At 45.8% G+C, this 23,792-nt stretch overlaps 1 protein-coding gene across 1 annotated transcript in view; it reads right to left on the reverse strand.

Moving 5' to 3' along the window:
* LOC110531264 (myelin transcription factor 1) overlaps nucleotides 1-23,561 on the reverse strand; it is a 56,781-nt gene extending 33,220 nt beyond the window's left edge. The window contains 14 exon segments of the mRNA XM_036988882.2: nucleotides 293-421; nucleotides 585-675; nucleotides 3,592-3,738; nucleotides 5,023-5,205; nucleotides 5,208-5,417; nucleotides 5,420-5,695; nucleotides 5,698-6,108; nucleotides 6,330-6,495; nucleotides 6,497-6,613; nucleotides 6,616-6,661; nucleotides 10,324-10,354; nucleotides 11,181-11,238; nucleotides 15,314-15,414; nucleotides 23,270-23,561. Of these exon segments, the coding sequence (XP_036844777.2) occupies nucleotides 293-421; nucleotides 585-675; nucleotides 3,592-3,738; nucleotides 5,023-5,205; nucleotides 5,208-5,417; nucleotides 5,420-5,695; nucleotides 5,698-6,108; nucleotides 6,330-6,495; nucleotides 6,497-6,613; nucleotides 6,616-6,661; nucleotides 10,324-10,354; nucleotides 11,181-11,238 (1,865 nt within the window). The 5' untranslated portion in view covers nucleotides 15,314-15,414; nucleotides 23,270-23,561.
* Between the last annotated feature and the right edge of the window lie 231 nt (nucleotides 23,562-23,792).

Here is a 23,792-nt window from a genome sequence, read left to right on the forward strand (position 1 = left end):
TAATTGTCATTATTACAAATACATTTAAAAAAAAAATCGGTTGATTAATTGGTATCGGCTTTCTTTGTCCTCCAATAAATCGGTATCGGTATCGGCGTTGAAAAATCATAATCGGTCGACCTCTACTGTGAACTGCCTGTACCCACTAGAGAGATATGGAGAGAGAGAGAGAGAGAGAGAGAGACAGACAGAGAGAGAGACAGAGAGATAGACCGAGAGAGAGACAGAGAGAGAGAGCGAGAGATACAGAGAACGAGAGATACAGAGAGAGAGAGAGGTGACCAATCATTACCTCAGGACTCGGTCATTGTTGTTGGGACTTTCTTTGAGGTGCTCTCTGATTGGCTGGGAGAGATGCTGCTTGTCAAGGTTGAGGCTCTTGGACAGCTTCTCTGCGGCTGCGATGGGGCATCCTGACAAACTGGGATAACCAATAAGAGGAGAGAGTGAATGCTGAGGAGAAGTCAGGCTGCTGTCTACATCAAACTGATTTAGAGTGACACATACAGAACAAGCATTCATATAGATTAACATATACTGATACACACACACACACACACACACACACATATATTGTAGAGTACCTGCGGTGGGTGTTACGGTTGCTGTTAACATGACCCTGTCCAGTGCAGCCTGGAGTAGGACACTTCAGCACGTTCTCATGCATGGCCAGGACTGGAGAGGACACATAACACAGAATAATATTATGATTATTAGTATTACTATATTATTATATTATAACTATTAGAATTATTATTATATTATTATTATATTATTATAATTACTATTATATTATGATTATTATTATTATTACTAGTATTATTATATTATTATTAAATTATTATTATTATTATTACTAGTATTATTATATTATTAATAAATTATTATTATTATTATTATTACTAGTATTATAATATTATTAATAAATTATTATTATTATTATTATTACTAGTATTATATTATTATTAAATTATTATTATTATTATTAGTATTATATTATTATTATTATTGTTATTATTATTATTACTAGTATTATATTATTATTACATTATTATTACTAGTAGTATGATATTATTATTAAATTATTATTATTATTATTACTATTATATTATTATTATGATTATAGTATTATTATTACTATTATTATTATAATAATTATATTATTATTATATTATTATTATGGGATTATTATTATGATTATAATATTATTATGATTATAGTATTATTATTACTATTATTATTATACTAATTATATTATTATTAGGATTATATTAGTATTATTACTATTACTCTTACTCTTTATGGTTACGATTATGATTATGATTATAATATTATTATGGGATTATAATATTATGATTATATTATATTATGATTATTATTATTACTATTATTAGTATATTATAACATTATTATGATTATAATATTATTATTGTTATATTATTATTGTATTATTATTGTTACTATTAGTATTACTATTATTATTACTAGTATTATTGTTATTATTCTTACTATTATTACTATTATTATTATTAATATTATTATTGTTATTATTATTATTATACTATTATTATTATATTACTATTATTAATACCATTATATTACTATTATTACCCTGTCACATACAATAATGTGTTTTTTCCTGTGTGACTTGGAGAGGGTATTGGGTATATGGTATGGTGTATAGGGTATAGGGTATTGGGTTAAGGGATATTGGGTATAGAGTATTGGATATTGGGTATTTGGTATAGAGTATAGAGTATAGAGCATAGAGTATAGATCATAGAGTATTTGGTATAGGGTATAAAGTATAGAGCATAGAGTATTGGGTATAGAGTATAGGGTTTGGGTATAGAGGATAGAGTATAGGGTATTGGGTATATCGTACTGGATATAGAGTATAGGGTATAGAGTATAGGCTATTGAGTATAGGGTATTGGGTATAGAGTATTGGGTATAGGGTATTGGGTATAGAGTATTGGGTATAGACTACTTGTCAGGATTTGGCCAAGATTGTTCAGGTTTTGGTCACTAGATGCCCCATTGTGCTTTTTTGACCCTTTTGTTTTCCCTTGTTCCAGTTATTATTTGCACCTGTGTCTCATTTCCCTTGAATGTATTTAAACCCTTAGTGTTCCTCAGTTCTTTGCTCTGTGTTTGTATGTTAGCACCCAGCCCCAGCAATGCTGTGAACTTTTGTTTCTCTAGTTGGATTTTCTTGAGGTACTCTGGTTTTGTTCTTGTTTATTTTTGTATTTATTCTTTTGAGGTTTGTTTTTTCCTTGTCTCTTGGATGATATACATTTTTTTCTCTTGGAATGACTTTCGACGTTGTGGATTTATATTTTGCCTGAAGATCTTTTCCTTTTTTCTTTATTAAATCACCGTCTCTGGTACTGCTGTGTCTGCCTCATCTTCTGGGTTCTGACGACTATTAGTGGCTCAGTTTACTAAGTGACTGTCTCTAGTACTGCTGTTGTCTGCCTCATCTTCTGGGTTCTGACGACTATTAGTGGCTCAGTTTACTAAGTGACTGTCTCTAGTACTGCTGTGTCTGCCTCATCTTCTGGTTCTGACGACTATTAGTGGCTCAGTTTACTAAGTGACTGTCTCTAGTACTGCTGTGTCTGCCTCATCTTCTGGGTTCTGACGACTATTAGTGGCTCAGTTTACTAAGTGACTGTCTCTAGTACTGCTGTGTCTGCCTCATCTTCTGGGTTCTGACGACTATTAGTGGCTCAGTTTACTAAGTGACTGTTTCTCACACCGGAGACCCGAGTTCGTAACCGGGTCCTGACACTACTGGATACAGAGTATAGGGTATTGGGTATAGACTACTGGATACAGAGTATAGGGTATTGGGTATAGAGTATTGGGTATAGACTACTGGATACAGAGTATAGGGTATTGGGTATAGAGTATTGGGTATAGACTACTGGATACAGAGTATAGGGTATTGGGTATAGAGTATTGGGTATAGACTACTGGATACAGAGTATAGGCTATTGGGAAATGGGTATAGGTTATTGGTATAGAGTATTTGGTATTGGGTACAGGGAATAGTGTATATGGTATTGGGTATAGAGTATTGGGTATAGACTACTGGATACAGAGTATAGGGTATTGGGTATAGAGTATTGGGTATAGACTACTGGATACAGAGTATAGGCTATTGGGAAATGGGTATAGGTTATTGGTATAGAGTATTTGGTATTGGGTACAGGGAATAGTGTATATGGTATTGGGTATGGCTTATTGGTATAAGTTACTCGGTATTGGGTATAGGGTATTGGGATAGGGTATAGGTTACTAGGTATTGTTATTGGGTATAGGGTACTGGGTATTGTGTATAGGATATAGGATATAGGTTACTAGGTATTGTTATAGGGTATAGAGAATTGGGTATAGGGTACTGGGTATTGTGTACTGGGTATAAGGTATAGGTTACTAGGTATTGTTCTAGGGTATAGGGTACTGGGTATAGGTTACTGGGTATAGGTACTGGGTATTGTGTACTGGGTATAGGGTATAGGTTATTGGTATAGGTTACTAGGTATTGTTATAGGGTAAAGAGTATTGGGTATAGGTACTGACTCTCAGGAGGGATCCTGTCCTTGTGTGGACAACCAGACAGGCTGCGGTGGTGGGGGTAGAGTCCAGTAACATGGCCAGTCCCGTCACAGCCAGGGGTGGGGCATTTGATCTCCCTCTTCTCTGGCCTGCTGCCCTCTGTAGAGACAGCTAGAAGATATACAACATACCACTGCTTAACCATCTGCCTGAAAGCACTGTCAAACACACTACAGGAAATACACATTGAATCAAACAAAAAAACGCACACATTAGACAATTAATTGTGTATAGTCTTGTGGATGATTTGTATGTGTGGAGCAGGGAACTCATTTGGTCAAACTGAAGAGTGAAAAGGACACTGTATAAGTGGTAGTATTAATGTATACAGTAGAGAACTGAGGAGCCCTGTTCACTATTACTATGCTGGAGGGAGACAGAGGGAAGAGGTGGAAAGCGATGCTCTATTGGCCTCCAAATTGAATGTTAACGAGACATGCGCCTTCTAATTAGTGCTGGGCAGAACATGAGCATCGCCACAGGAGGGTAGAACTGGGACAGACTGCCCACTAGGCACGGCCTGTTAGTGTCAGAGGCATGACAAATGGGAACGGTGCCAGGACACAACTAGGCCCAAACAATAACACATTAATAACACTGCACCAATTTCATTATGGAGTGAGTTCTCTTCTCTCTCTCTCTCTCTCTCTCCTCTCTCTCTCTCTCTCTCTCTCTCTCTCTCTCTCTCTCTCTCTCTCTCTCTCTCTCTCTCTCTCTCTCTCTCTCTCTCTCTCTCTCCTTCCTCTCTCTCTCTCTCTCTCTCTCTAAACTCACTGATGAGTATCTGTGGTCTGTTTCTATTTGATAATGTATTGTAATATGGGAGACTGGTCCAATGGGTTTCTGTTTGAAAGCTCTCTGGGGTTTTAGGCTGGGGATCTGTAAAACTCTCTGGGGTTTTAGGCTGGGTATCTGTAAAACTCTCTGGGGTTTTAGGCTGGGGATCTGTAAAACTCTCTGGGGTTTTAGGCTGGGGATCTGTAAACTCTCTGGGGTTTTAGGCTGGGTATCTGTAAAACTCTCTGGGGTTTTAGGCTGGGGATCTGTAAAACTCTCTGGGGTTTTAGGCTGGGGATCTGTAAACTCTGGGGTTTTAGGCTGGGTATCTGTAAAACTCTCTGGGGTTTTAGGCTGGGTATCTGTAAAACTCTCTGGGGTTTTAGGCTGGGGATCTGTAAAACTCTCTGGGGTTTAGGCTGGGGATCTGTAAAACTCTCTGGGGTTTTAGGCTGGGGATCTGTAAAACTCTCTGGGGTTTTAGGCTGGGTATCTGTAAAACTCTCTGGGGTTTTAGGCTGGGTATCTGTAAAGCACTTTGTGACAACTGCTGGTGTAAAAATGGCTTTATAAAATGCATTTGATTGATTGATTGATTGATTGGAACGCAATCCATACCTTTGCTGCTGAAGCAGCTGTTGCGCATGGCGTTCAGGTGTTTGGGCCGGTCGTCCATGCTGAAGTAGCGGTGGTGGAGCTCCGGGGTGACAGCGGGGTGACGGAGGAGGAGGAGGTCGCGAGGCCCCTTCACCTGTTCTGCCTTCAGGGCGATGGCCTGCTCCAGGAGCCCCAGGTTGCCCGGGTCGTATCATACGTCTCTGACTCATCCGTCCACCTCTGAGACAAACTATCATCTTCCTCCTCCTCCTCCTCATCACCATCATCATCTTCATAGTCCTTCCCCGAATCCTCTGAGCGCACCTCGATTATGTCAGAGGCTGCTGAGGCCTTATGGGAGATGTAGTGCTGTAAGGGGCTGACTCTGTGGGGATTGTAGTTCTCCAGTGGGATGGTCTGTGGGGGTTGTAGTTCTCCAGGAGGCTGGTCCTGTGGGGGTTGTAGTTCTCCCCTGGGCTGGTCCTGTGGGGGTTGTAGTTTTCTAGGAGGCTGGTCCTTTTGGGCATGTAGTGCTCTGTAGTTCTGTCCCCTTGTGTGGCTGGTCCCTGAGCTGCTGCATTGCTGCTAATGGAGTTAGAGGTGGGCAGGACGACAGGGTGCACTCCCTCATCCACCTCCTCAATGTCATCTTCCTCCTCCTCTTCATCCAGGATCTCCTGTGGCTGGTGTCTGCTTCTCTCCTCTCCTCTTCATACTCTTCCTCCTCCTCGTCTTCCTCAGCCTTGTCCTGCTGCTGGTGAATGTCTCCAGTGAAATACGGGTGCTCAAAGGTTCTCTGTGTCACAGCCTCCCTAGTCTCCTCAATCTCATCTTCCTCCTCCTCCTCCTCCTCTTCCTCCTCCTCCTCCTCTACTGGGTGTTCCACTGCCACAGTGGCGTGCTCCACAGCTGTGATATCCTTCTCTGTCTCCATGGTAACGTGCGCCTGTGAGGTGGTCTCTGCGGTGTCGGGGACCCTGCCCAGGTACAGTAGAGAGTTGGCTAGGATCTGATGGTAACTGGAGTAGTCCGCTCTCTTAGGCCATTCCCCCTCCTCAGCTTTACATGTTGTTTTACTGGATCCCGGCTCAATGATCATGCATTCTTCTGTGGGAGAGTCAAGGACACGTCGGTGAGTTAGAAACAGCAATGACAGGAGAGGTATTTTAGTTACCATCATCCTCTCGGTCATCCACTCCCTTCTTGTCATGATCCGAATGATATCATCATTAATTAACAGTGCCCGTTAATATGAGTCACACATCATGATCATTGGTTCATTGTGAGTCATGGTGGTGTGTGTTTACAGTACAGTGTACAGCACCTACCTTCATCTGAATCTATGCTCTCCTCTTTCTGCTCTGTCACATTCTCCTCCTCTTCCTCCTCTTCCTCCTCTTCCTCCTGCTCCTCCTCTGGCTTTTCTTCCTGCTGTGCCTGTGGTTGTTCCTCTATCTTCTCTTCCTTCTCCTTTCTCCTCCTCTTCCTCCTCCCTGGCCTCCCCCTCCACCTCCTCCTCGCTGCTCCCATCACTGTCCACGCCGAAGCCATCGTCCATGGCCAGCTTTAGAGGGTGGGACTTCCTTTTAGAAGATGGCTGCTCCTGCTCTGCTCAGCATCCGCCAGACGTCTCTTCCTGACCAATGGGCAGCCCAGCACACTGCACGGGAACAGGGGTAGAGAGTGAGAAAGGGAGCGGGGAGGGGGGGGGGGGGGTGTTGGGAAGAGAGGGGGAGGGGGGAGGGAGGAGAGAGGGAGAGGGGGTGTGGGAAGAGAGGGGGAGAGGGAGTAAGGGAGAGGGTGTTGGGAAGAGAGGGGAGAGGGAGAAAGGGAGAGGGGGTGTTGGGAAGAGAGGGGGAGAGGGAGAGATGGAGGGAGAGGGGGGTGTTGGGAAGAGAGGGGGAGAGGGGGTGTTGGGAAGAGAGGGGGAGAGGGAGAGGGAGAGGGGGGAGTTGGGAAGAGAGGGGGAGAGGGAGAGATGGAGGGAGAGGGGGGTGTTGGGAAGAGAGGGGAGAGTGAGGGGGGGTGTTGGGAAGAGAGGGGAGAGGGAGAGGGGGGTGTTGGGAAGAGAGGGGAGAGGGAGAGGGGGTTGGGGAGAAAGGGGAGAGGGAGAGATGGGGAGGGTGTTGGGGACAGAGAGGTGTTTGGGAAGGGAGGGGGAGAGGGAGAAGGGGACATTGGGAAGAGAGGGAGAGAGGGGGAGAGAGGGGAAGAGAACCCTGAGGGGTGCATCTTCAGTCATGAGCATCAAACATAGCTTATGGAGAGGTAGAAACTTAAAGCATAACAAAACAAAACAAACCAAACAATAATACAACATGCCTATCAATGAGTTAAAATGCCATGGAGATCTGAGATGAATAATGGAGGGATGCTGAGTGTACTGCACTATGCCTGGAGGAAAGATCTGTTCTCGCTCTTACATTACAACCAATCACAGCCAACTGACTGGAACTTTAATGAACACACAACGAGAGGCAGTGGAGGATCAAATTCAATAAAGCCTAGAAAACAGAGGAGTGGAGGGAATCTATAAACACGGTTCATCTGGAAATTGGTTCTTGAATGAATACACATGTAAATAAATGTAATTTGTAATATCTTTCCAATAAGCTGGAGTCACGACGCAGCGAGCGGCCCCAGGTCTACAGGTGTCTTCTTGGTAAGACAGAGGGAGCGTCCCCAGTCTACAGGGGTCTTCTTGGTAAGACAAAGGGAGCCTCCCCAGGTCTAGGGTGGGGTGGGGGTGGGGGTTGTTCTGAGACCCAGGAGGGCTGAGGGTGTAGGTGGGGGTTGTTCTGAGACCCAGGAGGCCTGAGGGTGTAGGTGGGTTGTTCTGATACCCAGGAGGGCTGAGGGTGTAGGTGGGGGTTGTTCTGAGACCCAGGAGGGCTGAGGGGGTAGGTGGGTGTTGTTCTAAGACCCAGGAGGGCTGAGGGTGAAGGTGGGGGTTGTTCTGAGACTCAGGAGGGCTGGGGGCTGAGGGGGTAGGTGGGGGTTGTTCTGAGACCCAGGAGGGCTGGGGGCTGAGGGTGTAGGTGGGGGATGTTCTGAGACCCAGGAGGGCTGAGGGTGTAGGTGAGGGTTGTTCTGAGACCCAGGAGGGCTGAGGGTGTAGGTGGGGGTTGTTCTGAGACCCAGGAGGGCTGAGGGTGTAGGTGGGGGTTGTTCTGAGACCCAGGAGGGCTGGGGGCTGAGGGGGTAGGTGGGGGATGTCTGAGACCCAGGAGGGCTGAGGGTGTAGTGGGGGTTGTTCTGAGACTCAGGAGGGCTGGGGGCTGAGGGGGTAGGTGGGGGTTTTTCTGAGACCCAGGAGGGCTGGGGGCTGAGGGTGTAGGTGGGGGTGGGGGCTTGTTCTGAGACCCAGGAGGGCTGGGGGCTGAGGGGGTTGGTGGGGGTTGTTCTGAGACTCAGGAGGGCTGGGGGCTAAGGGGTAGGTGGGGTTGTTCTGAGACCCAGGAGGGCTGGGGGCTGAGGGTGTAGGTGGGGGTGGGGGTTGTTCTGAGACCCAGGAGGGCTGGGGGGTAGGTGGGGGTTGTTCTGAGACCCAGGAGGGCTGAGGGGGAAGGTGGGGGTTGTTCTGAGACCCAGGAGGGCTGAGGGTGTAGGTGGGGGTTGTTCTGAGACCCAGGAGGGCTGAGGGTGTAGGTGGGGGTTGTTCTGAGACCCAGGAGGGCTGGGGGCTGAGGGGGTAGGTGGGGGTTGTTCTGAGACTCAGGAGGGCTGGGGGCTGAGGGGGTAGGTGGGGGTTGTTCTGAGACCCAGGAGGGCTGAGGGTGTAGGTGGGGTTGTTCTGAGACTCAGGAGGGCTGAGGGTGTAGGTGGGGGTTGTTCTGAGACTCAGGAGGGCTGGGGGCTGAGGGGGTAGGTGGGGGTTGTTCTGAGACCCAGGAGGGCTGGGGGCTGAGGGTTTAGGTGGGGGTTGTTCTGAGACCAGGAGTGCTGGGGGCTGAGGGGGTAGGTGGGGGTTGTTCTGAGACCCAGGAGGGCTGGGGGCTGAGGGTGTAGGTGGTGGGGGTTGTTCTGAGACCCAGGAGGGCTGGGGGCTGAGGGGGTAGGTGGGGGTTGTTCTGAGACCCAGGAGGGCTGGGGGCTGAGGGTGTAGGTGGGGGTGGGGGTTGTTCTGAGACCCAGGAGGGCTGGGGGCTGAGGGGGTAGGTGGGGGTTGGCTGCCCTACCTTCTGTGTCGTGAATATCTCCCACAGATGTTGCCAGAGCATCCAGGGGTGGGGCAGGTGAATGGAGTCAGAGACACGTTTTCACATTTTACACATTTTGTCCCTTGGAGAATTGATGATAATAGAACAGGTGAAATAAAATAATGAAAAGTGTAGTAAAAATAATAAATATAACACACACACACACACACACACACACACACACACACACACACACACACACACACACAACACACACACACACACACACACACACACACACACACACACACACACACACACACACACACACACACACACACAAAGAAATACAAGTGGTAGTAACCAAGAACAAATGTGTCATCCATCAAGCTGGCCAATCCAATTTCATGTGATAGAGATCACGCCAGGCGTTTCGTTAATTTCCCCTCCTCTCAGGAGTCATCTACAGGTGCCCTCACAGTCTACAGATGGCCCTCACAGTCTACAGGTGGCCCTCACAGTCTACAGGTGGCCCTCACAGTCTACAGGTGGCCCTCACAGTCTACAGGTGGCCCTCACAGTCTACAGGTTATTATTACTTATTATAATGCTATATTTGCATTTTTAAATGAGACAGGAGCCTCTACAGCACCTCAAGGGGGGTTTGGAGTGCAGCAGAGACCTGATCAATGCTTAAGGGTGAAGTGTGACAAATTATTATTTTGGGAGAGGAGACGATGTTGGTCATGACTGATGAGGTTCAGTAGACGAGTTCTCTCCTCTCTTCTCCTCTTAAAGGTCGGTTTTCTTATCTCTACTCTTATAGACATGCTCCCCAGGGAATGGTTGGTTGGGTCATGACTGATGAGGTTCAGTAGATGATGAACCCAGTACCATGCAGGTTATGCTCATGGGGGGAGGAAGAGGAAGAGGAGGAGAAGGACAAGAAGAAGGAGGTTTCTGTTTAACCGCAGTATATTAAAAGGGTTAAACTTGGACCAGGAAGTAAAACCACAGAGTTACTATGGGCGTTATGATCATTCTCGTCATGTGACAAGCAGTCTGTATGACTGAAATGTGCAGTATGACAAAACAAGACTACAGTATGACGTTTCCGTTTAGCGAGATACACACTAGACAGACAAACAACGTACAACAGGATGAAGTATTGTATAGCGCTTACCTCAGCTCTTGTCCAATGAGCTCGGTGGGAACTAGAGAACCAATAAGAGACGAGCAAAGGTGAAGGAACTAGAGAACCAATAAGAGACGAGCAAAGGTGAACCAGCTGAAAGCTGCACTGCAGAAGGAACTAGTTACAATCAATAAATCACAAATGCATAAGAATCCCTGGAGGATCTTCACAGAAATAACCAGAAATATACAGACATTTAAAAACAAAATACAAAAATACAAAACATATACAGAAATAAATAGAAATATACAGAAATATACATTCATTATCGGGAGAAAAATGAACAACCTACACACACAGGCAACAACACACACACACACACACACACACACACACACACACACACACACACACACACACACACACACACACACACACACACACACACACACACACACACACACACACACACACACACACACACACCACACACACACACACACACACACACACACACAACACACCACACACACACAGCCAAGGACACCTAGATCAGTCAAATTGCTCTGTGCTGATCAGAAGAAATATACAATGACATGCAGACTTCAGCATTAATTGTTGCAGTTAAGTAATTATCATAATTAAAATCATAATTAAAAGAAAAACTACCTACATCAGATAAAAATACTGCATTTCATTCAGGCGACTTAATTGTCTTAAAAAAATAAATAATCATAGTCTATGATCAACAATACTATAAGCTGTTGGCTACTCGAGGGAATTGATTGGGGCATTCAAAAATAAGAGCTTGTTTTTAGAAATATCATTAAGTTTTCATTATGGCCATTGGAGAAAATCTCTCTCCTCATAGTCAGGCCTCCCTGTGGCATGAGAGTTGAACTCACCTCTGATTCCCTTGGAGCGTGTGCGTGTGCTTCGCGTGTCATCACTCTCCACACTCATCTGTCACAAAGGAAAGAGGTCACAGAGAGTCAAGACAGGTCAGGACAGGTTTTAATGGAAGAGGAAATGACAGAAGAACAGCAGCCATTACAGACTAACACCCACTCACTGTTACAGTTCAAATTCATGTCTACTTACATGTATCCAACATAAATATCCACATCTTTTTATATACAGAGTACACACAATGTCCCCCCCCCCACCTCTCCCCCTCCTCCTCTCTCCCCCTCCTCCTCTCTCCCCCTCCTCCTCTCTCCCCCTCCTCTCCCCTCTCCCCTCCTCCTATCTCCCCACCTCCTCTCTCCCCACCTCCTCTCCCCCTCCCCTCCCCTCCTCCTCTCTCCCCCCCTCCTCTCCTCTCTCCCCCCCTCCTCCTCTCCCCTCCTCCTCTCTCCCCACCTCCCCTCTCCCCCTCCTCTCCCCTCCCTCCTCTCTCCCCGCCTCCCCTCTCCCTCCTCCTCTCCCCTCACCTCCCCTCTCCCCTCCTCTCTCTCCCCCTAACCTGGGAGTGTTCTCTCCTCTTCCACTGTTGCCATACATCATCATAAAGAGAGAGAGAGAATGAGATTGAGCGAGCGAGAGAAACAGCAAATGAATCAACGTAAAGTTACACAGATAAAAAAATCTAATTGAAAGAGAAATAAAAAATGATATTTAAATCAGCTGGAGAGAAAATAAGCAGGTGGTTTGTTTTTAAATCCTCCTACAGTACCAGTCCTCGATCTGCCCTCCTGACCACCCTGGACCCTCCCTTTGTCCATAACCCTGTTATTTCCACCACCTGAGCGGATTAGAAATGCTAAATAATTCATATGCAATGCCTACATATATGAGGACCTGGCCATGTAAGCAGAGGGAATGGTAATCATAACTGACCATAGTAACACAGTAATAATAACAAACACACCACTGCTCAAAATCACTGTCATTTCTCTTTTAGGGATTCAGTTCACCCGACAGAGACCTTGTTTTTACGGCACAAAAGAGCAGGTGTGAAGCCCCCCCGCCCCCCGCCCGCCCGCAACTGACCCCCAGCCACACCTCCCCGGGTACCATCGTTCCCCGTTCCCCGTTCACCACTCAACATCTCTTTAACAGAGCCAGGCAGGCAAACTAAAGCTATCAGAGGCTTTTTAGACACAATGGGAGCATTAGCTTTGATTACTGAAGTCTGGGTATTTTATGGCCTGTCCCCCTATGCCCCCTTGCCCCCCCCCCCCCCCCCTCCTCGCACCAGCACTGAGCTGCTTGTCACAGTCAGTGGTGGAGTTGGCAGGGCCACAGTGAACTCAAACATCTCTGTCTCTCTTTAGTCTTTTCTTTTTCTCTCGTTGGCACTTCCTGCTAATAGATTTTCCTTTTGAAAGGGAGAGGAGAGAGGGGGATAAGAAGTCTGTTGTGTTTTTTTTTGGGGGGGGGGGGGGGGGGGGCGTCCTGCGTCTCGGGCTGAGGTACAGGTGCAGTGTGGGGGGCCACCGGCCCCAGCCCTCCCTCCTCCCCTGGCACTGTTAATGTGCACCAGTGCAACAAGCTGGCTTTGTGCCCCAAACTAAAAGGGAGCAGTTTAGTCTCTGTGCTCAACTCACGGCCTGTGTGTGGCATGACCGGAACGTTATACAGGGGATCAAAAATCACCACCAAGCTAATGAACACTGTTTTTTTTTGTCTCTTCAGGGGACAGAGACCGAGTAGTAGATCCTCTCTCTCAGTGACCCATGTGACCCAGGGGTGATGAGGCAGCCCTGCAGAGAGACTGTGTCTTATCCATGATGAGCCTCTGTACACTTCTGTTTCTCACATCTCTCTTCTTCTTCTTCTTCTTCTTCTTCTTCTTCCCCGCGTTCATCACATCAATCAGACTGGGTTGAAAAGGAGCCCGTGTTGCTTTCATGTTTGCGTAGCCATAGCTACACACATTTAAATAGGTAAAGCACGTCTGAGTTCAGTGTAGTTGTTTCTTTCTGATTTGTTTTGTATGAACACAAAGTCACTGAATGAATCCAGGTGGATGAGGCTGGCGATTCACCTTACTTCTTATCATCTGATTCAAAGGGCTCTTTTTAATGTCGGTTCACACCTGTCCTTTGCCTGTGTTGTTTTTTTAATGACCTTATTTGAATGAGAAATATATATGGTGCTCAGACAGCCAGTCTTTTCCTTGGCTGCGAGAGCGAGACAGACAGACAGACAGACAGACAGACAGACAGAGAGAGACAGACAGACAGACAGACAGACAGTGAGAGAGAGAGAGGAGAGGTTTTATCAGAGTAACTCATACAGGAGGGTTGTGCATCCCTACAGACTGTGTTAGCTATATGTAAATTGCTGGCTTGGGGGCAATGACTATAGGCAACCGGCAAGAAAGATCTCGAAAATGACAGGCGGACAGCAACTGCCAATTAGAGAGGCCCGGTTCCCTGGCCAGGCAGTCCACGCTCCGTCCATGTTGGATCCCTGCTATGTGTCAAACCTCACCATGGGCTCACTGTAATAATTCACACCATGGAGGAGGAGGAACTACTAGAGCCAACAGTGTTACACACTCATATGTGCATATGTAATGTTTGTAATACCGTTTGTGTTTAATCAGACTTCCTCCCTCCCTCCCTCCCTCCCTCCCTCCCTCCCTCCCTCCCTCCCTCCCTCCCTCCCTCCCTCCCTCCCTCTCCCTCCCTCCCTCCCTCCCTCCATCTCTCTCCCTCTCTCTCCCTCTCTCTCTCTCTCTCCCTCCCTCTCTCCCTCCCTCTCTCCTTCTCTCTCCCTCTCTCTCCCCTCCCTCTCTCCTTCTCTCTCCCTCTCTCTCCCTCTCCCTCTCTCTCTCCCCCTCCCTCTCTCCCTCCCTCTCCCTCCTCCCTCCCTCTCTCCCTCTCTCCCTCTCTCTCTCTCCCTCTCCCTCTCCCTCTCCCTCCCTCCCTCAAGTCTTTCAGTACATGGGATATCAATGCACTGATTCCATTCCAGAACAAGGAAATATGTTGGAAATGATTCACTGTTTGATAAACAGTAATCCAACTGAGTGTACTATATAAAGCAGAGCCTGTAACTGCTACTCCACTTCTGGAAATCAAACCAAATCAATAAAAGCCATCCTTTCTGATGAACCCTGGCCATCAGAGGGTAGCTAAACTGCTTTTACTAGACCCAAGGGACAACCCCTCTTTCCCTCCTTCTCATTTGTTCCTCCCTCCTCCCTACCTGTGTTAATATGTATGACAAAATATATCCATACAGAGGGGAACATCCATCATAGTGTGAGAGAGAGAGAGGGAGAGAGTGAGAGAGAGAGAGAGAGAGAAAGAGAGAGAGAGAGAGAGAGAAAGGGATAAAGAGAGAAAGAGAAAGAGAGAGAGAGAGATAGAGAAAGAGAGAGAGAGAGAGAGAGAATGAAAGAGAGCGAGAAAGAGAGAAAGGGATAAAGAGAGAGAGAATGAAAGCGAGAAAGAGAGAGAGAAAGAGAGAAAGAGAGAAAGAGAGAGAGAGAGAAAGGGATAAAGAGAGAAAGGGAAAGAGAGAGAGAATGAAAGCGAGAAAGAGAGAGAGAGAAAGAGAGAGAGAGAGAGAGAGAATGAAAGAGAGAACGAGAGAGAGCGGGAAAGAGAGAAAGGGATAAAGAGAGAAAGAGAAAGAGAATGAAAGAGAAAGAGAGAGAGAGAAAGAAAGAGAGAAAGAGAGAAAGAGAGAAAGAGAGAGAGAATGAAAGAGAGAAGAGAGCGAAAAAGAGAGAGAGAGAAAGAGAGAAAGAGAGAGAGAGGTTTTATTTTATGCTGATGAGGGGGGATATCAGGAAAAAACAAAAGCAGCTCAAGGACATCCTGAGTTTTTTGTCTGATGTCTACATAAAATGCTCTGAAGTGAACTCTATGTAAGTAAAATGCTGAGCTTTGCTGAGCTGATCTGAGCTGCCCTGGACTGTAGTAGGCTGGACTGGGTAGACATGAGAGAGGATTTGATGTTCTGTTTGATTTGTTTGCCTGAAATGCACCGTCCAGCAGCCCCCTCCAACCCTGCAGACACGAAGGGCTGTGGAGGAGGAGGAAAAGGAGGAGGGAGAAAGAGGGTGTGCTTTGTCACTCACTTTGATTGGTCTACTCTGCAGCCTCTGTGTGGGCTGGCAGCGGCTGATCCTCTCGCCTCGAGTCCAACGCTGATTCAGGAGCTCGCCCCGAAACTCATTTTCTGTTCAGCCAAAGAGAGAGGGGGGGGGGGGAGGATTTGAATAACAAAATGGTGAGGAGGAGGAGGAGGAGGAGGTGGAAAATCATGGGGAGGAGGAGGTGGAAGGTGATGGGTTGGAGGGAGTGGAAGGTGAGGAGGAGGTGGAAGGTGAGGAAGAAGAGGAGGAAGGTCAGGAGGAGGAGGTGGAAGGCGAGGAGGAGGAAGAAGAGGAGGAGGAGGTGGTGGAAGTTGAGGAGGAAGAAGAGGGCGAGGTGGAAGGTGTTGAGGAGGAGGAAGGTGATGATGAAAAGGAGGTGGAAGGTGATGGGGAGGAGGTGGAAGGTGAGGAGGAGGAGGTGGAAGGTGAGGAGGAGGAGGAGGGTGAGGAGGAGGAGGTGAGGAGGAAGAGGATGTGGAAGTTGATGGGGAGGAGGTGGAAGGTGAGGAAGAGGAGGTGGAAGGTGAGGAAGAGGAGGTGGAAGGTGGGAAGAGGAGGTGGAAGGTGAGGAAGAGGATGTGGAAAGGGATGATGAAAAGGAGGTGGAAGGTGATGGGGAGGAGGAGGTGGAAGTGGAGGAGGTGGAAGGTGATGGGAAGGGCAGGATGAGGAGGGGGGAGGAGGTGGAAGGTGATGGGAGGGGGAAGAGGAGGGAAAGGTGATGGGAGGAGGAGTGGAAGGTAATAAGGAGGAGGAGGAGGAGGTGGTGATGGGAGGGGGAGTGAAGGTGATGAGGAGGAGGAGGTGGAAGACAAGGAGGGGGAGGAGGTGGAAGGTGATGAGGAGGAGGAGGCGGAAGGTGATGAGGAGGTGGAAGGTGATGGGAAGGGGAGGTAGAAGGTAATGAGGAGGAGGAGGTCGAAGGTAATGAGGAGGAGGAGGTAAAAGGTGATGTGGGGGAGGTGGAAAGTAATGAGGAGGAGGAGGTGGAAAATGATGGGGGGAGGGGAAAGGTGATGAGGAGGAGGAGGTGGAAGGTAATGAGGAGGAGGAGGTGGAAGGTAATGAGGAGGAGGAGGTGGAAGGTAATGAGGAGGAGGAGGTGGAAGGTGATGGGAGGGGGAGGTGGAAGGTGATGGGAGGGGAGGTGGAAGGTAATGAGGAGGAGGAGGTGGAAGGTAATGAGGAGGAGGAGGCGGAAGGTAATGAGGAGGAGGAGGTGGAAATGATGGGAGGGGGAGGTGGAGGTGATGGGAGGGAGGTGGAAGGTAATGAGGAGGAGGAGTGGAGGTAATGAGGTGGAAGGTAATGAGGGAGGAGGAGGTGGAAGGTAATGAGGAGGAGGAAGGTAATGAGGAGGAGGAGGCGGAAGGTAATGAGGAGGAGGAGGCGGAAGGTAATGAGGAGGAGGAGGTGGAAGGTGATGGGAGGGGGGTGGAAGGTAATGAGGAGGAGGAGGAGGTGGAAGGTAATGAGGAGGAGGAGGTGGGAAGGTGATGAGGAGGAGGAGGCGGAAGGTATTGAGGAGGAGGAGGTGGAAGGTAATGAGGAGGTGGAGGTGGAAGGTGATGGGAAGGAGGAGGTGGAAGGTGATGAGGAGGAGGCGGAAGGTAATGAGGAGGAGGAGGTGGAAGGTGATGGGAAGGAGGAGGTGGAAGGTGAGGGGAAGGAGGAAGTGGAAGTGATGAGAAGGAGGAGCTGGAAGGTGATGAGAAGGAGGAGGTGGATGGTGATGGGAAGGAGGAGGTGGAAGGTGAGGGGAAGGAGGAGGTGGATGGTGATGGGAAGGAAGAGGTGGAAAGGGATGGGAAGGAGGAGGTGGATGGTGATGGGTTGGAGGAGGTGGAAGGTGAGTGTGGGGGTAGGGCAAGGAATGGGGGGCGCTCAAGCATACTCCAAGCACACTTAACTAAAAAGGTGGAGCACACAGAATATACACATGTAAACGCACACCACACTCACATGTCAGTATTCACACTAAAGTGCCCCAGCTGGAGTCAAATTTGCACATTGTTATTGATCTGTTCGGTAGTTGGGTGCATTAGAGCAAGGTGGGGGATGGTTTGGAAGGAGAGGGGAAAGGGGGAGGAGGTAGAAGGTAATGGGGAGGGGGAAGAGGAAGAGGAGGTGGAAGGTATAGGAGGAGGAGGAAGGTCATGAGGAGCATACTCAAGCATACTCTGGACATTCCTATTAACTAAAAATAGTGGAGAGCACACACACACACACACACACACACACAAACTTACATACACACATGTATGCACACTAAAGTGCCCCAGCTGGAATCTCTGCCAGTCTGCTATTAGAATCAATTACATTTGCACATTATTATTGAGTTTTTCAGTAGTTGGGTGCATGTGAGCAAAGGGGGGGGGGGGGTGTCGGAAGGAGAGGGGAAAGGGGGAGGGGGAAATAGTCAGTAAATAATGAATCATCTATAAATCAATGATTTTTTTTTCATCAAGGTAATAGCTATTCCCTTTATCACATGTTGCGGGATAGAAAGAAGAGAAACTATTTTGAAGAAAAAAATTCTAGGCTCGCTGTTTTAGAGCCCGTGTTAAAATGATCAGCACTCTGGAGCTGTCCACAGACGTGAGGTTCAGAAGAACCATAAGAACAAGGACCTTTGCAAAATGTGAAGAAGAAAAAAAACACAATTTGAAGATAACAGAACACTATATACAAAAACAGAACAAACTGTTACAGCTAAACGGATGAAACTCCGAACTGCAAATGTTTAAATCATGACAATCTGTACAAGACTACTGTTCACTACATTTTCAAACTTAGTGTCTTCAGGTTGGCCAGAGCAGAGGGTAAAGAACCCCTCCTCCTAACAGCCTCCTGCCTTGCCTCCTCTCTCCCAATCCGGTGAATTTCCTGAGAAGTGGGTGTCTGTCCTCAAGTCCCATCTGTCTCTACCCGGGTATGGGCACAGATACCCACAGCTACAGTGCCTACATAAAGGGAGTGGCACAGCCGGGGACAGCCCAAGTCAAACTACCTTAATAAATGATCCACACCCAGACTCGTGCTTCTTTTATCACCTGACTGTCTATATTATCATCTGACTGTCTCTATTTTATCATCTGACTCTCTTTTTTATCATCTATCTGACTGTCTCTATTTTATCATCTATCTGACTGTCTCTATTTTATCATCTATCTGACTGTCTCTATTTTATCATCTATCTGACTGTCTATTTTATCATCTATCTGACTGTCTCTACTTTATCATCTATCTGACTGTCTCTATTTTATCATCTATCTGACTGTCTCTATTTTATCATCTGACTGTCTCTATTTTATCATCTATTTGACTCTCTTTTTTATCATCTATCTGACTGTCTCTATTTTTTCAAACAGGCACTTTTCTACTATTTATTTAAGCATCCACCACACTCTCTCTCTCCATCTCTTTCCATCTTCTCAACTTCCTCCCATCCTCTCTGTCCTAAACCTCTCACCCTCTGTCTGTCAGTGACCGAATGTGCCATGTGCTGAATTTATTTCCACTTTAATTAACAGACGTATCAGAGCATCCCATGTCATTCAGTCACAGCCCAGTCCCCGCGTCAGAGGGTGCAGACAGACAGTGAGACAACAAAAGGCTGTGCCCGTGTCAGAGCAGTCCCAGAGCTACCCCACATCCTCCTAAACCCCCCCTCCCTCCTTCCTCCCTCTCCCCCCACCCCACCACCGCACAGCACAACCCAATGCACCCCACAAAATGCTTGTTTATCAACTTTCATTCCTCCTTAGAAAAGTGATTACAACAGCAATACTGTTAATCTCTTTTTCTCTCCCCCACTCTCTATTTTTTCTCTCTCTATCTCTCCATCTCCTTCTCCCTCCCTCCTTCTCCCTCCTATCTCTCTCCCTCCCTCTATCTCTCTCCCTCCCTCTCTCTATCTCTCTCCCTCTTGCTTATTATCCCAGACACAATATTTAAAGTAAATTAAATGGTGTGTTTTAGAATGAAGGAGGCAGCTAATCCTATATTAATTACTAACTAAGACCTAATGTCTCTCCTGGAAAGGCCCTGAAACTTCTGCCCATTCCCCCTGAAACTTCAGCCCATTCCCCTGAAATTTCTGCCCATTCCCCCTGAAATTTCTGCCCATTCCCCCTGAAATTTCTGCCCATTCCCCCTGGAACTTCAGCCCATTCCTCCTGAAACTTCAGCCCATTCCCCCTGAAATTTCTGCCCATTCCCCCTGAAACTCCAGCCCATTCCCCCTGAAACTCCAGCCCATTCCACCTGTGTTAAAGCCCATTCAGCAGTATAGCAGTAAAGAACAGCACAACTCCTCATTTGGAGATCAGGTGGTGTTCGTTGTGATTTTTTTACGACTGTCATCTCATCATTTAGTCATGAGAGAGCTGGAAATATGATAATTAGTTGATTGTCGGGGAAGTTAATTTCAGAGACAAAAGGCCAGTGAATGAGAACGCATAATGACTGAAGAAATTAATATTACAAACTTTAACTGGGGGGGGGGGGGGGGACAGCCTTTTTAAAACCGCAAATAAATAGCTTTCCCAGGATAGTGTCAAACTATCTAATTAGTGACAAACTCAGACAAATCTTTTTCAGCAAAAACAAAGTAATAAAATCTGGAAGAGACAATGGGGTAAAGACAGATATTACATCTGTAGTTAGATTAAGTACCAGAGTATGTTGTTACAATCATCTAAGCTGGGCCACCTGTACATCCTGGTTGAGTTAAGCAGGATTTAGAAATAACCAGGTGTAATTACTGTTGACCAAGACAACCCACTGGGGGAAAAAAAACGGGTTGAATCAACGTTGTTACCATCTCATTTCAACAAAAGCTTTTAATGTGATGAAATTTAATCAACTTGGAAAACTGTTTGGATTTGCAAAACAAAGTCTTCAGTGGAGAAATTGCGTTTATTTTTTCCCACCCAACTTTTAGCCTAAATCCAAATGACAATTGTGACCTTTTTGTTGTTGTTGATTTCACGTTGAATTCACTTCAGTTGACAACTCAACCAAATGTAAACGAAAACCAGACGTAGAACTGACGTCTGTGCCAAGTGGGAAGGCTGTTAACTCTTAACCAAAGAGGAAAAATCACATGTTCTGACAAAACATAATAGCCTACACTAGCTGCACTTAATAATAATAATATATCCATCAATGAAAAGCATGAATACATTATTTTATTTAATCCTACTATTAATATCGATTTAAAACTATTCATATTCGATTAAAAAAAATAGACAAGAATATACGGTTCTAGAAGGTCAAAAATAAGCCGACTTTAGTAAAGAAAACTAATAATAATTAGAGTAAAGAAAATGAATAAAAATGATGTTTGTCAGAATGAGACAAAGCGCCAGAGGGTGTTGCACAGATCGGTTGGGAGGGCCATAAGAACATCAACCATAAAACAGTTCGATACACACTTCACTATTCCGACACATTCTTAACACTTTCTTTTTTTTACAGTTATGATGTGGGCTTAAAAGAGTACATCTCTGCTCCTGAAGGCCGTTGTTGCGGGTGTGAAAATACTCTCGATAAATGCTGAAAAGACTGTTATTAACAAAAACTTCTTTAAGGATCGTATCCTCCTACTCGTGCCACATTCGCCATCGTTGAGATATCATTTTTGAAGCCACAACATGGGGGTCGCACACAACGAGTCTTGAGGCTTTTAGTTGTAAAATGGCCATAACGGAATACTCCGAATGCCAGAGGCTTTGTAAAGTTGATGTTCACCAACTACACCATAAGAATCATTATTCCAAGGTTTTTGTTATAAATGACACTTCGTTCTATATCGACTGCTTGCACGACCCTGACCCTTAGCTCTATTGCTCTGGTTTCTGATATGCTTTGAATGACGAGGGCGCAATTTGACCCAGCTGCTTCTCTCAACGTTTTTATAGCACTCTCCTGTCCTATTTTCCGGTGGCACCTGCTGCCAGCACCACGGCCGGTGGGTGCATTTCAACTCACGATAAGAGTTCCATCAGAATCCAAGATTCCAATCTTAGATCCACATTTACCGTTTTAATAATAACGAATATTAATATTCATAAAAAAAGAATCAAAGCTTCAATAGTTTATATGTGGTCTATGGAATAGAATACTATATAAATTAATAAAAACAACACAGGTATAGGATCATCTTCAATTATTATCTACAAAGAAAATATCGTCGTCCCGTTTGTATTTACTATAAATTGCAAAAGGAGCATAGGGGAAAAAAACATGTTATTATAGAGAAAAGAAACACACCGTAGACTACATTTAAAAACATTTATCTTAGTCTAACTACCATGGACAGGCTGCAATTGTATTTATAATAAACGTGGACATGGGTACCCATATCAATGTGGCACCGCAAGTTCCTAAAATATTATTTTTTATTCGATGACGTTATAATGTTCACTATATGACTAGTATTGCCGTTGCCTTGTGGCAGCATAGTACCCCCCCCCCCCCCCCCCCCCCCCATATATATAATAGTAACAATAGATAGTTACAGTAGCTAGTTAAGAAAGCATGTGGTCGTTCTTGGGAGAGACCAGGACATTCGCAGTAGAGTACAGATTTGAACACAGCAGTCCAAACTTTCGACTAGAGGACATTTTTTTCATAATGGCCCAGTGTTTCATTCTCATCCTCCATCTTAGGCGCAGGTGCTTTGACAGACCGCATGGCACATTATGTGACCAACTAAGCAGAAGAGAGCAGCATTATTTAACACAACATACCAGACACCGACACAAACCAGATCAGTAGGCTACGAATGGCCAAAGTCAACAGAGCAGAAGTCGACAAAAATAGATTTTGGAACGGGCACGTTGAGCGTCATATCCTAGATTCTCAAATGAAATGAAATATGCTAAGGACTTTTTATCTGCGCATCTGACTAAGGGCGCCAGACATATGAAGGGGGCATCTCTGTTTTCTGCTGCGGATCAAATGGCCACCCCTCCTCTATCCTCCCCATCCACACGCTTGGCTGGGACTCCTGTGCAACGCCCATTGTTCAACCTTAATTACACGCAGTCATATGAAACTAACAAACTCCCAGTAAAGCAAGTTTACCTAAATTATTCAGTGGATGGTCAGACAGAATAAAATTGACAAAACAGTGATACAAACATTAATAGTGGTCAACTGCGTAATAGCAAGGTAACGGCGACTGATGTCGTTATAATATATTCCAAAGAGAAGGTGATACCGAATAAAATAAAGTGAAAGAGCACTGTGCACATTGAACACAAACAGCTGTGTTTCAAGATCAATGCGGATTTACGTTGTTTAGATTAGGTTTTTGCCGGAAACACAATGACCAACTCTACGCGCACACAAGCAGAGTCACAGCTACAAGCGCTTAAATATCACCGATATTCTAAAAGTGAGCGCCATAGTTGACTAATTCGGAGTACTCGCAATGATTTTGAGTATGCTAAATAGATATATAGATAGATTTATCTGTTTCTCTTTCAATAAAAGCGTATTCTCCCAAATACAGTAATGTCAACACATACACGTCAGCTTGTGGGAGCCTAATTGCATCAACAAGGAAACATCAATGCAGGACAGGAAGTGATACACTTTTCCACACAAAAACATATCCTAGTCCAAAACAACCTTGATTGACAAATGGCAGTTGCATTCTATACATTGAGAAACATGAGCTACAGACCGTCTCCTACTAGTGAGAAATATGAAAAATAAAACAATATATTTATCAAGTCCTGACAACACTCACTCCATCCTCTTTGGGTTCCAAATTCAAATGCATGACAATGCAATGACTCAGAAACGAATGGCTATACAAAGTTGTAAAAAAAACCATGAATACTTTGGCATCATAAACAATCAGTTGTTATAGATTTGCTGTAGACTATACAGTGTAAAACATTTTTTTTTAGAGCATGTTATTACCTGAATCACTGAATATTTCCTTAGTATTTTCTCTGTACGTCTTGCTTTTGTTTTGAGTGAGTTCGGTTCGTTGTCAAGTAGTTTGGAGGACGGTTGTCAAGTAGTTTGGTGGATGATGTCCTCCGTTACAGCTCGAGTACAATCTGATTCTAGTCCCGTAGCCTTTAATATCCAGATTTCAATCCGTGAAACGCCAGCGCAGGACGGCCTCCTGAAAATGGCGACAGCGCGGAGTTCCAGATCTGAGGCGTTAAATGTTACTTGTTTGCAAGCAAAAAGCATGGCTTAATTTGCCTTTGTCAGCGAGAAAACGTAATATTGACTTACCTTTCCTACATGAGCCATTGTCCCCCCCACCCCCCACCTCTTTCCTCCCTCCGCCCTTTGCCATGACATCACGGAAGCAGTAGTAAAACCGAGAGCATCATATGGGCAGGGCTTTAGGTTGCCCCACTATAATTCAGTGTACCCTACTCTCTCTCTCTCGCTCTCTGCTTCTCCACACACACACACACACACGCAC

The sequence above is a fragment of the Oncorhynchus mykiss genome, chromosome 9 (assembly GCF_057628025.1).
Source record: "Oncorhynchus mykiss isolate SJ-2025 chromosome 9, ASM5762802v1, whole genome shotgun sequence".
Classification (NCBI taxonomy): domain Eukaryota; kingdom Metazoa; phylum Chordata; class Actinopteri; order Salmoniformes; family Salmonidae; genus Oncorhynchus; species Oncorhynchus mykiss.